The sequence below is a fragment of the Schistocerca cancellata genome, chromosome 4, assembly GCF_023864275.1.
Source record: "Schistocerca cancellata isolate TAMUIC-IGC-003103 chromosome 4, iqSchCanc2.1, whole genome shotgun sequence".
In the NCBI taxonomy this organism is placed as follows: Eukaryota; Metazoa; Arthropoda; class Insecta; order Orthoptera; family Acrididae; genus Schistocerca; species Schistocerca cancellata.
Genome location: NC_064629.1, coordinates 468,206,364 through 468,221,555, shown reverse-complemented (window position 1 = coordinate 468,221,555; position 15,192 = coordinate 468,206,364). Strand labels below are relative to the sequence as shown.

Genomic DNA, 15,192 nt, shown 5'->3' with positions numbered 1-15,192 from the left:
CAGAAGTTCAAGAGGTGCAAGCAGATGTAAGGTTCTGGTTCCATCAATAAAGTTCAAATGGTTCAAATGGCTCTGAGCACTACGGGACTTAACTGCTGAAGTCATCAGTCCCCTAGAACGTAGAACTACTTAAACCTAACTAACCTAAGGACATCACACACATCCATACCCGAGGCAGGATTCGAACCTGCGACCGTAACGGTCGCGCGGTTCCAGACTGTAGCGCCTAGAACCGCTCGGCCAATCAATAAAGTCAAACATTCCACAGTGACAGTAACAACAAACTTCTCGTTCAGAAAAATGTATTCGTCGCCAGTGTGACAATGTTGAGAAATAAATATGTTGACGTGAATAATAAAGATGTTTCATTTAGAATGCCTTAAGAATTTTCACATGAAAAATTCTAAGGCGTTACCTTTTACCACGCCCTCGTTTTACTAATTTCTTTGTTTCGTGTTTTTGTTTTGAAAATGCCTTTGTAATGTTCTTCTGCGGTGCATGTGAAAAACGTGTGTTGTGCACCACGCTGTACATCTAATGAAGCATCGCGACAACAACCGACAGCAATTTAGTAAACTCGTGGAAATCAAGACCGGTATTTCTACAGCGCTTACTGCCTTTGTCCGCAGTTTCCCCTTTGTTAATCAGGGTGTAATGCTCGAAACGTGACCCAGAGGATGCCAGAAGTCCGCAGGTTACGAGCGCTGCGGCGGCTACAGACAGAAGTATGCGCGCCCGTGTCCACCCACATTTGATGCCAATTGTACGAAGTTCGCGAGCAGCGGTAGGGTGGCGGGCGGCAGCAGCGCGCATGCGCGGAGAAGCAGCGGCTGCCAGCGGTTGACAGGGCGGTATTCAGCCAGACGGCTGCACGATGTGGCTGCGCGCGGTTGTGCTCGCCCTGCTGCTACAACTTGTGAGTATCCGCCGCCTCTGCCGCTGCGCACAGCGTCTCTCTCGTGTACAACCCTTTTTGTACGCTACACGATGACAATGAACAGCAAATTTCTGCGTAACTGAGGCAGCCAGACCTCCCCCGCAACCGTGCGATCAGCGGTTCTGGCTGCTACAAAGACGACCCGCGTTCGATCCCCGGTAGCTGTTGACAGCCGTTTCTCATTCACCGTAGGAAAAGACTGTTGCGCTATGGAAGAAAAATTACTGGTTCCAGTTGCGAAAGATAATGTTAACGGCTGACAGAGCGATGTGCTAATCTCTCGCCCCTGCGTACAAGCGACGAGTGACACTTCGGCGGATATAGAGATAATGGTCGCTGCCATCGCGCAGTCTTCTGTACTCTGTGGTAGACGCTTACCTGTTTTTAACTTTTGAATTACACCTGCCAGATTTCTCACAATGTTCGTGATAAAATTGCTAGCAAGCCTGAGACGACAACTCTCGCAAAGTTCGATGACTGAAGTTAATCCGTCAAATTTCGTATGCCGTAGGTTCCACGAAATTAATGCCTGCTTGTTTGAACATAAAAGTTAAAGTTAGTCTACTAGTTAGGCAATGCAAGTTGAGGAATATGGCATTGCTGTCGTGGAAAATGAACCCGGTGGAGGCAATTTGCCTTCCTCCGACCGTTCGCACAGTGTCGTCTCCGTGTCGTCTGGTTTATTGTAATGAATGTTCCTGTAATGTTGTATTTATTCTGTTATGAACGATTGTCGAATCAAACGAGGGAAGGTGGAACTTGTCGTCGGCACATAGCCAACACCTTTCGATTAGCACCAAAAAACCCGTGCTGGCTGACGTCCCCACTCAACGGAGTATCTCCATAAACAGTGGTACCTACTACCTGCCTCGCTAGATGCAACAATGTTAAGAGGTTTGGGAAGTAATCACGATGCCTGCGTAAGGTCTGGTGATCATAAACATCACATCATCTCCTGCCCTCCCTTTCCTACCAATTATTAGTGACGATCATGCCTTCCGTTAACAGACACACATCAGCAAGTGTCAGGAGTGCTATGCAGGGGGAAAACTAACTCCACTGACATACTTTCGGGGCATCTTCAGGGATATTTTCCGAGTATTTCTACATCTACATTTACATCAGTACTGTGCAAGCCACCTGGCAGTGTGTGGCGGAGGGTACTTCTGGTACCACTAACTGATCCCCCTTTCCTTGTTCTGTTCAAATGGTTCAAATGGCTCTGAGCACTATGGGACTTAACATCTGTGGTCATCAGTCCCCTAGAACTTAGAACTAATTAAACCTAACTAACCTAAGGTCATCACACACATCCATGCCCGAGGCAGGATTCGAACCTGCGACCGTAGCGGTCGCGCGGTTCCAGAATGAAGCGCCTATAACCGCTCGGCCACTTAGGCCGGCTCCTTGTTCTGTCGCTAAGTCTCTGTATTAGCTCTAATTTCCCGAATTTTCTCGTTGTGGTCATTTCGCGTGACGTATGTGGGAGGAAACAATATGTTGTACGACTCTTTTCGGGGAGTAATCTCTCGACATATCAATAGTAAACCTCACTGTGATGCACAACGCCTCTCTTGTAGCCTCTGTTGAGCATCTCTGTAACGCTCTCACACCCACTAAACGATCTTTTGATGAAACGCGCCACTCTTCATTGGATCTTCTCGATCGCTTCTATCAGTCCTACCTAGTAAGGATCCCAGATCGATGACCAATACTGAAGAATTGGTATAAGAGTCCCGTTCTCCGTGGTGGCTCGTATCAGTGTGATAATATAATTATGTTTTTTATTCGAGTCAGAAGCAAGTACAATAATGCAAGTTACCATTAAAAACAAATGACAGAAACAACTATCAGGCTACACTATTGTTAACCAAAATAATGCAGCTTCATTTGCGGTCGGAGTCACAAGCAGAAGATCTTCTTCTGTGTAAGATGCAGGGCCTACTTAAACATCCAATAATGTTTCAAAGAAACGTCTACTACCGAACAGAAGCCTATCGCTAACGTGGCTTATGACGATTTGATTCACACAGCTACCGCCTACACAACTCACTCGTATTGAAGAATGGATTTCTCTGACATTGTATGATGTCAGGCGTCAGCAAGAGGGTACGAAAGCAAATATGCTATTTGATCTAAGACTTCCGACTTCCGTTTTTTTCCGATTTGTGCCGACTGAGGACTAGAACCAGACGCGACGGTGGAGGAAGAAAGCAAAAGGGGTGGAGGAGAAAAATAATTTTTTGGTCCCTCCAGCCGAGACTTTTGCTGCTTCCAAGTTTCAGGTGGTATGACTTGTTGTGAAAGTAAAAGAAAAAAACCAAGAATGAGCCTTCTACTGCTCATTAATAATATTACGGCAGCTGCTAGTCGTTGTGTCTATAGACAGCTATCCTTTGTCCATCTACCAATAAGCTGTACACTCGGGTGAATATATGTAATTTTTACCGTTGATCACTGACTGCATTGCTCACGCGTCTGGAGTCGTAGGACCGCTGGAAGTAGACATTACTTTCGTACGAGGGGCGTTCAGTAAATAATGCAACACATTTCTTTCTGAAAGCAGGTTGATTTTATTCAGGATCCCAATACACCATATTATTCCCCACTCTTTTGGCTACAAAACTCTATTTTTCAACATAATCTTCATTCAATGAGACGCCCTTACGTCATCTGGGGGAGCCTGTACGCCCGCATGGTACTACTCAGCTGGTCGAAGTCAGATCCAAAGACTTGCTGCATCGATAACCTCCCCATCAATCACGTACTGCTTCCAGCGGAGTGCATCCTTCGTTGGGCCAAACAGATGGAAGTCGGAAGGTGCGAGACCCTGACAGTAAGGTGGATGAGGACTAACAGTCTAATTATGTTTTGGGAGCTAATATCGGGTGCGCAGACTTGTTCGAGGGCTTGCTTTGTTACGGAGAAGGAGAAGTTCGTTTGCATTTTTATGGCGACGAAAACGCTGAAATCGTTTCTTCAGTTTCCTGAGGATAGCACAATACACTTCAGAGTTGATTGTTGAACCATGAGGGAGGACATCAAACAGAATAACCCCTTCACAGGCCTAGGAGACAGTCGCGATGATTTTAACGGCTGAGCGTGCGGCTTTAAACTTTTCCCTCGCAGGAGTGGTGGTGTAGCACCACTCCATGGGTTGTCATTTTGTTTCCGATTCGAAGTGATGAACCCATGTTTCGTCTCCTGTGACGATGTTCGACAAAAAATTGTAACGATCAGCCTCGTAACGCGCAAGCAATTCCGCACAGATGGTCCTTCGTTGCTCTTTATAGTCTTCTGTTAGGCGACGAGAAATTCAGCGGACACACACCCTTTAGAACCTCAACTGGTGGACAAGTATCAGCAGTACCAGCAGAGCCGTTCGGCTCAGTAGCGAGGTTTTGATTGTGATCCGTCCATCACCTCGAATGAGTGTCCGCCCGTTCTAACATCGCAGGAATCACAGTTGTGTGCGGACGGCCGGAATGCGGGAGGTCGGACAGATTTGGCGACCGTATGACGATGACAGACGCCTCGCCCAACGACTCACCGTGCTTTTGTTCACTGAAGGTTTCCATAGACATTCTGCAAGCGCCAGTGAATATTTACGATACCCTAGTTTTCCGCAGAAAGAAACTCAATGATATCTCTCTGCTTGGAAGAAACCTCCGTTACAGACGCTATTTTGAAAGCAAAGCCATGTATAGCGCCGCCACCTATCAGAACTTTACGAAACTATACGGGCTGAAGCGGGAATATCCACGATGTCCCACAACAAATTCCACATTTTTTCAACCGAAGGTGGCCGAGAAATAACTGTGTTGCAATACGTACTGAACGCCCCTCGTATAACGTATTTTTCGTTATTCTAGAGCGAATGGAATTCCGTCACACGTTGAAGCGTCGAAAGTCTTAAGTTTCTTTGCTAATCACTGTGTTAAAAATTTAAGCCTTGTAATTCTTGTATTAAACCTCACTGGGCAGTCAGTTTCACTAAGTCTGATAGTAGTCTGATATGGTCATTAAACCTACTTACAAAATCATAATTTGCTAAACGTCAATAGAAAAAAATGCTAAGAGATATCATCGCTGGTGAGTGATTTGAGGGGGGGGGGGGGGGTTTGAAGGCGCAGCTTTGGAGTTCTGTCTGGGGCGCAGGATCACTTCAATACAAGTTTGCATACTGGCAGGCTTTTAATCAGTAAACTTATCCATATATCTGTTTATCATTTTTACGCAAACTAACTATGCTAGAAAAATAAACCCTAGTCAGAAGCGAGTGGTATTGAATCCAAACCTGATGAAGAATTGTGGACATTATCTTCGTCAAGAGCAAGCAACGTGAGTGAATGGAGCATGTTTGTTTCCAGACAAGAGTCACAACGTATATCGTTGACATTAACACTGTTGTGCAGGTATTTTAAGTGTAATACAGATGCAGAGCTAAGAACCTGCCCGTATAGTGTTACGTGCAGCCCGATACCTTGCGAGACAGACCCGACGGTGGATTAACGACCGTGACTGGTGCAGCGGCCGCCCTGAGTGTGGTTTTTAGGCCGTTTCCGACGCTAGTTTATCAAATGCTTGGCTGGTTCCGAATTTCCACCTTAGAGAATACGATACACAACCAGATTACAGTCAGAACAAACTTTACATGATTCAGACACGTAACACACGCGGGACTTCTTTCCTCTTGGCAACCGACAACTGCAGCGACAGGAAGGGCATCCGGTCGCAAATTTAAATCAATTCAATTTGCCAAATCCTAAGTACAGAGTTGCCCGTCTTAGACGTGATGAGCGCTAACGAAACGAAGGCAGATACGAACATACACTGGGGCAAGGAATGAAACGACATGCAATTATTCTATAACAAATATTGGAGAATTGGAGACTACAGGTCCATTGTATCAAAATATACAAAAAATTTCCCTGGGTAGTCTCCAAATTTCTCTCTGTGGAGTCGGGTTTATCCCGTATAAAATAAAAAAAAAGTTGACTTCGGTCGGTAGCTTTAATAAAGCGCCAAAATTAGTATCTCATACATAACACCCTTATTATCGTAAGTTATAAGATATATAATGAAAAAGAATGGAATGAACGTAAGAAGTTTCTCGTCTAGCACCTAAAAACAGACAAGAAGACACGGTCACATCGATCGCTGTAACATCTGCTGCTGTTGGCTTTGGCGTAACGTAACCGTTGTGCCCGCATCTCGTGGTCGTGCGGTAGCGTTCTCGCTTCCCGCGCCCGGGTTCCCGGGTTCGATTCCCGGCGGGGTAAGGGATTTTCTCTGCCTCGTGACGGCTGGGTGTTGTGTGTTGTCCTTAGGTTAGTTAGGTTTAAGTAGTTCTAAGTTCTAGGGGACTTATGACCACAGCAGTTGAGTCCCATAGTGCTCAGAGCCATTTGAACCATTTTTGTAACCGTTGCGGCCGGAGTTCAAATCTGCTCATTTCTTGCTGAAGATAACGTAGCTGGGTATGTAGATAACCTTGCAAAATTGTACTTCCTGCACACGAGTACCCACAAACTAGATCCTGTTACTATTAGTTTACGAGATACGAAAGCGCGCAGAGAAGTAATGCCTCCAAATTTTTAATGTGAAAAGTCTTAACGCCTTATAAATAATACAAACGTTACCAACATTCTACATCTTTATTCTTCACGTCTATTGTACTTGCAGCCCTTTGCCGCTAGAGGGCTTCGAACTGCGGCGTGTAACATGGCGATGTGTAATGTAACTACAGGGTGTTTCAAAAATGACCGGTATATTTGAAACGACAATAAAAACTAAACGAGCAGCGATACAAATACACCGTTTGTTGCAATATGCTTGGGACAACAGTACATTTTCAGGCGGACAAACTTTCGAAATTACAGTAGTTACAATTTTCAACAACAGATGGCGCTGCAAGCGATGTGAACGATATAGAAGACAACGCAGTCTGTGGGTGTGCCATTCTGTACGTCGTCTTTCTGCTGTAAGCGTGTGCTGTTCACAACGTGCACGTGTGCTGTACACAACATGGTTTATTCCTTAGAACAGAGGATTTTTCTGGTGTTGGAATTCCACCGCCTAGAACACAGTGTTGTTGCAACAAGACGAAGTTTTCAACGGAGGTTTAATGTAACCAAAGGACCGAAAAGCGATACAATAAAGGATCTGTTTGAAAAATTTCAACGGACTGGGAACGTGATGGATGAACGTGCTGGAAAGGTAGGGCGACCGCGTATGGCAACCACAGAGGGCAACGCGCAGCTAGTGCAGCAGGTGATCCAACAGCGGCCTCGGGTTTCCGTTCGCCGTGTTGCAGCTGCGGTCCAAATGACGCCAACGTCCACGTATCGTCTCATGCGTCAGAGTTTACACCTCTATCCATACAAAATTCAAACGCGGCAACCCCTCAGCGCCGCTACCATTGCTGCACGAGAGACATTCGCTAACGATATAGTGCACAGGATTGATGACGGCGATATGCATGTGGGCAGCATTTGGTTTACTGACGAAGCTTATTTTTACCTGGACGGCTTCGTCAATAAACAGAACTGGCGCATATGGGGAACCGAAAAGCCCCATGTTGCAGTCCCATCGTCCCTGCATCCTCAAAAAGTACTGGTCTGGGCCGCCATTTCTTCCAAAGGAATCATTGGCCCATTTTTCAGATCCGAAACGATTACTGCATCACGCTATCTGGACATTCTTCGTGAATTTGTGGCGGTACAAACTGCCTTAGACGACACTGCGAACACCTCGTGGTTTATGCAAGATTGTGCCCGGCCACATCGCACGGCCGACGTCTTTAATTTCCTGAATGAATATTTCGATGATCGTGTGATTGCTTTGGGCTATCCGAAACATACAGGAGGCGGCGTGGATTGGCCTCCCTATTTGCCAGACATGAACCCCTGTGACTTCTTTCTGTGGGGACACTTGAAAGACCAGGTGTACCGCCAGAATCCAGAAGCAATTGAACAGCTCAAGCAGTACATCCCATCTGCATGTGAAGCCATTCCGCCAGACACGTTGTCAAAGGTTTCGGGTAATTTCGTTCAGAGACTACGCCATATTATTGCTACGCATGGTGGATATGTGGAAAAAATCGACTATAGAGTTTCCCAGACCGCAGCGCCATCTGTTGTTGACAATTGTAACTACTGTAATTTCGAAAGTTTGTCTGCCTGAAAATGTTCTGTTGTCCCAAGCATATTGCAACAAACGGTGTATTTCTATCGCTGCTCGTTTAGTTTTTATTGCCGTTTCAAATATACCGGTCATTTTTGAAACACCCTGTATACTGGTGCGTGAGAAGTAGCATGCTGTATTGAGTTTCGAATTCGATGAGTTCGTGCGTACATGAGCACCCTCTCCTTGAGCATGATAATGCCACACCACAGTAGGCATGTCGATTATCGCTGGAATAATCGGTTTTCAGTTACATCGGTTTTTCTCCACGCCGGGTGAACCTATCACATCAGCTCAAATGCCGGTTTCTGAAATAACGGATTTTTTGAGTGTTATTATTTCCTGTAATAAACATACAACTCGAGCAAAGATTGAAAATTTTGACTCAGTTTCAGAGATACATAGAACCAAATATTGTAAACAGGCAAATAAAAGAGAACTTAGTCCATCCACCTGTCGCTGCTTTTCTCGAAAAGTGATAAGTGGTTGAATACAACAAAAAATTAACAATTTTAGTTCTAATTTTTTTTTAAATCTGCTCAAAAATCATGTTGTACTCTGAAATCATACTACTATTTGGGCATTATGAATAGGGGAGAATTGAGTTTGAGGAACTCTATTTTTCCTGTTAATTTGTCCGTTTTCAAGGGCTACAAGCAGATGAAGGCATATTAGGTAGACATAGGCAGCAGATGAGCTACTTTATATTTTTATTGTATGCTGTCAATAAACTGTAAAGTTTTTAATTTATTTCTGGTAGGACCGATGACCGTAGCAGTCTGGTCCCTGTCATCTCCCAAACCAACCAACCAACTATTTCTGGTACCACAATTTCCTTGTTCAAATGTGTGTGAAATCTTATGGGACTTTACTGCTAAGGTCATCAGTCTCTAAGCTTATACACTCCTTAACTTAAATTATCCTAAGGACAAACACACACACCCATGTCCGAGGGAGGACTCGAACCTCCGCCGGGACCAGCCGCACAGTCCATGACTGCAGCGCCATAGACCTCTAGGCTAATCCCGCGCGGCCACAATTCCCTTCCTTTTTCATTATTTCATATAACAGGCGGACGAATCTTTTTAATCTTTTAAAGCAAAATGCAGCAAGGTACTTCATTCTATGTCACTTCCTACAGATATTTCCAGGTTATTGGTGGTGCCATTCTGCAACACAACGGATGTCCGGCGAAGACAGCGAGAAACTACCGTATAGACCATGTGGAGGCAGACTTGGACATTGCACGTACAAAATAAAAAACAAGAAACACATGCCAGATGCGAGACCAAAAAAAGTATTGGTTATTCATAACTAAAATACCGGTATCGCTTTTAACCGGCCGGCTTTTCCCATCCTAACACACACGATTGTTGCTACATCCGCAACAATCGGACATCTTGGGTTCACTGTCAGCGATCATCCTCCATTCAGTCCCGACTGGACACCATGAGATTTTCATCTGTTTCCAAAAGTTACAGAACACCTTCGAGGACTTCACTTTGATAGTGATGAACGGTGTAAGTAGCGGTAAGGTTGTTGTGGCTCCGCCAACAAAGTGAAATATTCTACAGTTACAGTATCAACGAACATGACTCTCGTTGGCAGAAATTGTGTTCATCGCCGTGGCGAGTACGTTGAGAAATAAATTTGTAGATATGAAGAATAAGAACGCAGAATGTTAATGACGTTTGTTTTATTCAAAAATTCTCTACGAGTTTTCACATTAAAAATTCGGAGGTATTACTTTTCCGTACGCCTTCGTACAAATGAAGTCTATCGCGGTTTGTCTTTCTCCGGCATAAATCACATGCTGTGTTCCTTCTCCACGTTTCCTTCAGCCCGCCGGATACTTTAGATGAGATATTATATCCAGAATGGAGGTGAGTTTTCTCTGAGTTACAGCGGACAGTGTGGCTAATTTTCTTTCTTGTACATGTAATTTTTGACGTTTGTACTTGCCGAATTATGACAACGACTTTTTTCAGTTTTGACTAAACACTTTTTCTGTGGTATTTGGTTAAAGCCTTCGTGGTACAATATGTGTGGTACTTGATCAAATAGCAGCAAAATGACAGCATCAAAAATCATCGTCGCGCCGCCAGGAGACACACTACAAGCCTTAGCCCTACTATGCGGAACGAAACTAACCATTTATTTCAGGTATAATTCGTGTATTTATCGGTATGCCAGTCATATCAAATGCTTAAAATATTGACGTAGACCACTGATACAGGCTATAAAGTAATTACGGATAGACAATATTGTGTGCTGAATTTAATCTGGATTTATCGCAGCATATACCTATGTCATAAGTAATTTCATGTCCTCTAGAGTCATCAGTGTTTCCTTGCAAACCTCTTGTTCTAATTTTTCCCACGGATAAATTCCAGAAGTGTTAAGTATGGTGAGCGTGCAGGCTATTTTGTGTTTTCTCAACGACCGAACCAACGACCTACGAATGCTCTTTTAAGAATGCCTATACGGAATGAGCGGGAAAACCATAATGTTTGTACCACATGATTTGTGGGGATGTCTTCCAATAACTGCGGCAGCATACCTGTTAGGAACTAGATCATTGTGGCTATTTAGAGTCACATCACTAAAACAAAGACCAACGATGCATTCTTGAAAAGCCCGCACCACGCGTTGATACATCAAGGTCGTCATTTTTCCTCTTCTCACAGTGAACGTGGCTTTTCAACTGATCAGTAGTGCAAATTGTGAAGATTGATTTTCCCATTTTCCCCATCGTTTGTTAAAGATGTTTCATTCGCAAATAAAATACTGCATTTAAACGGCACATCACTTAGGGTTTTACGGAGGCACTATTCAGAGAACTGCGATCGATTTTGAAAGGCATTGGCAGTTTTCGGAAAACACCCCTGTGTCGCACGTTCAGATTGCCTTCTAATGACATTTGGATTGTGTATTACCGCTGTTAAAATGTTAATCGCATTTCCCTCACAGTTTTTGTTCTCTTCCGTTGGTGTATTTAATTTTCCACACCAACAGAGTCTGGAATATTTTTTACGATGTGTGCAAAGACAGATTTTCTTTGTTCAAACTGCTGTTCTTAACTGCTAAGATCATCAGTCCCTAAGCTTACACACTACTTAACCTAAATTATCCTAAGGACGAACACACACACACCCATGCCCGAGGGAGGACTCGAACCTCCGCCGGTACCAGCCGCATGATTTTCTTTGTACTTGACGAAATGAGGATACCTTCCAGCATGTAACTGCTCTAACAGTTTAAAGGCATTCCGCATAAAAGAAAACCATATCCAATTTTTCGATTGTCATATACTTTGTAAAGTCAAATCAGCTACAGGAGCAAGTTTCCGATCGCCGAAATGGCAGTGCACAGACTGATGAGCTTTAAGCACGCAGGTGAACACCCGACCCCTGCCTAAGTTACTTGTTTGCTTGCTCTTATTTACAGTAGAAAGACGTCTGTGGGACTTCTTCTCCTGGCGGTCGGCCAGTGGTTTGCGCCTTGTTGTGTTGTTACCTTTTAACTATTTGATCAAGTTCGACACATAGCGTAGGTGGGGGTAAAAGTATACATTTTTCGTTTAAAAAATTTTTTTAACTTGTCACAATATTATATCAATGACGCATGCAACACTTAGTTTGACATCTCGGTAACATTGTGTAAGAGTTTCATTATCATCTAATCATTATTATAAGCATAATGTAAGTTTTATTAAAAATAGTTTAGCGTACTCTTACCTCATACTGTGGGGCAAGAGTATGCGGGCCTGGGGAAGAGTACGCTGTGAGTACCTTTACCCGCCAGCCGCGGTGGCCGTGCGGTTCTGGCGCTGCAGTCCGGAAGCGCGGGACTGCTACGGTCGCAGGTTCGAATCCTGCCTCGGGCATGGGTGTGTGTGATGTCCTTAGGTTAGTTAGGTTTAAGTAGTTCTAAGTTCTAGGGGACTTATGACCTAAGATGTTGAGTCCCATAGTGCTCAGAGCCATTTGAAACATTTTGAACCTTTACCCTCAAATGAAGAAAATAAAAAGGATTACAAACACATACGGTGTATGGAAAAACAGAAGAGGAACTCTTTATTTTTCCACGAATTCAACCATTAACGTCTTAATGATCCGACAGTAAACCGAAAAAACGTATTTCGCGGGAAAGGCAGTACTACACTATTGCATGTTTTTCGTCAAATGAAAAAAAAAATTGTGAATCGGCCAGGTGCTCACTACTTCTGTCGGTTTTAAGACTTTTTTGAAACAACCTCTGAAAACTCAGTAGGTTGGGATGCTTGTCGTATTGAGCTCCCATTTTCAATAAGGCTAAAAGCTTGATTGTAGAGTGGCTCTGTAAATGGCTGTCGAGTTGATGTTCTAAAACTGTTTCTTGAAAAAGGAGATGACACTATGGAGGACGTGATTATATCCTAAGTGTGTTTGAGAGACAGGTATGTTTGAAAAAAAAACTACCTAAAGGTCCCACAAACGTCTTCCTACTGTAAATAAAAACTACAGAAAAGAAACGTTAAGTTCTGTAACGTGAATAATGAATCATGATAGGTAAATACACACAAGAAAAAATGCTTCAATACGCTAGCAGGAACTACATACGTCAAAGTATAGGTCATGGGGTAAATATTCGCAGATCGTTTCTTGATGGGGTAAAAATAAGCACTGCGAATTTCTATCCCATTAGATCTGCGTACTATTACCCCAGTCCGCTAATTTCTTTTTCGGCAATCTACAGGTAACGCACACAATTAAAGTCGTGGAGATCAAGGAGAATATTGGAAGCTTATAGCCAACATTTCCGGTACCAAGTTTCCCTAATTTTTAAATAGATTTAGGTTCAAGTAACACGCAATCACAACTATACAAAATTTAAATTGAAAACGTACAAAAGTGACTTACCGCATTTTCTCCAGCCGTAAGCGTCCAGCTGCAACGAGGTTCCAGAATACAAGTGAGAAGATGATGACGTCTGCGCTGCCTGATGGGAGAATGTTGAACTTCTGCTTTAGGGACGTCAAAACTTGAAGCATAGTCTTACCCCACGCGTATTTTTATCCACCCACCTACCCCATTCTGTCACCGAAATCCTCCACGAAGGGTTTTTCCACTGCCACAGAAATAGGTAAATAGTACCACTAAAAACATGGGTGTCATAAGCCGTCAACCACAGACGTTAAATTTCGGCTGACAACGTTTCAGCCATTCTCAGGGTGAGTCGCTTGCAAGATTTCTAACCCACTTTACCCAGCGGAGTAAGCGCGCATGCGTCAGAGATAATACTGTTGGTAACAAGAGCGTCAGTCATAGATAAACTTTGCACCTCTAAGAGTAAAACAAAGCAATCGCAGAATCAGTAAATCCACAGTGCTTACGAAGTATTTGGGTGATTGTTATTGATGGCATATCTTGTGATGCTAAGGAGTGAAGACCTAGAACAATATTTCCTTTGAGAGCGCAGTCGTGAAGTGAGGGGTTTCCATGAATTGTCGAACTGAAAAACCCTCGTCTCGGTTGAGCAGGTTGTCTGCTCGTTGTATATCCACAGCTTTAACGCATGTGCATTTACTCCACAGTGCAAAGTGCATTAAGAATATTACAAACATGACTGCAGACACACTGCCACTGTATAGATAACATATTTAAGTGATTAACATTGCAAGCAAACATTGCATACAAACGCGTATGCATCGTGTTGCCCAGGTGCCGGATGTCAGATTGTGGGATGGAGTTCCGTGCCAGATTAAAACTGCGTGCCGGACCGAGACTCGAACTCGGGACCTTTGCCTTTCGTGGGCAAGTGTTCTACCAACGGAGCTACCCAAGCACGACTCACGCCCCGTCCTCACAGCTTTACTTCTGCCAGTATCTCGTCTCCTACCTTCCACACTCCGCTGCAGAGTGAAAATCTCATTCTGGAAACATTTACTGTTGTTTGTTGATGACACTGGAGTTGTCGTTCGATGATGTCCCATATGTCCTCGATTGGAGACAGATGTGGTAATAGAGGAGGACAAGGCAACATGTCGACACACTGTAGAGCATGTTGGATGACAACAGCGGTATGTAAGCGAGCGTTATCCTGTTGGAAAACGGTCCCTGGAATGACGTCCATGAATGGAAGCACAACAGGTCGAATCACCAGACTGACGTTCAGATTTGCAGTCAGGGTGCATGGGATAACAACAGGAGTGATCCTGCTGTAATACGAAATAGCAGCGCAAACCATAACACCAGGTGTGTGTCCGGTGTGTCTAGCATGCAGATAGGTTAGTTGTAGGCCCTCAACTCGCCTCCTTCTAACTAACACACGACCTTTACTGGCATCGAGGTGGAAACAGCTTTGTTCAGAAAACACAATAGACCTCCAACCTGGCCTCCAATGAGCTCTCGCTTGACACCACTGAAGTCCCAAATGGCGGTGGTTCGGGGTCAGTGGAACGTACTCTACAGGGCATCTGGTTGGAAGTTGCCTTTGAAGTAACCGAATCGTAACAGTTCGTTGTGTCACTGTGGTGGTAACTGCTGCTCGAACTACTGCTGCAGGTGCAGTACGATGCGCCAGAGCCATACGACGGACATCATGCTCTTCTGTCTCGGTAGTGACACATGGCCGTCCAGAGCCGGATCTTTTTGCGATCGTACATTCTCGTGACTATCGCTGCCAGCAATCATGTACAGTGGCCACATTCTTGCGAAGTCTTTTTGCAATATCGCAGAAGGAACATGCAGCTTCTGATAGCCGTATCACACGACACTGTTAAAACTCAGCGAGGTGTTGATAATGGCGTCTTTGTCGCCGTAAAGATATTCTTGAGTAACATCAACTCACCACGTCCACTCTCAAAGGTAACTAACGCTCACGACCGTTACAGCTTGTATTTAGAGCAAATGTGATTTGCATCCTCATAGCGGCATTACTAGAGCTGCTCTTTGCGACTGGCGCGAAATTTGAACAGACATTATCTTTCAGATGTAGAAACTGCCTACCAACTTTCGTTTATGCTACACAACTCCTTCATGGTGTTGCAATTGTTTCTTTTCTTTTGCCGTCAGTGTATTTAAAAATTT

General features: G+C 44.1%; 1 protein-coding gene across 2 annotated transcripts in view; it reads left to right on the top strand.

The window, feature by feature from the left end:
* Positions 1-801: 801 nt before the first annotated feature.
* The window catches only part of LOC126183607 (beta-galactosidase-like), a 315,494-nt gene continuing 301,103 nt past the window's right edge, over positions 802-15,192 (top strand). For both annotated transcript variants that reach the window (XM_049925719.1, XM_049925718.1), the window contains exon 1: positions 802-916. In XM_049925719.1, coding sequence (XP_049781676.1) covers positions 875-916 — 42 coding nt within the window. In that variant the 5' untranslated portion in view covers positions 802-874. The remainder of the gene's footprint in view (positions 917-15,192) is intronic.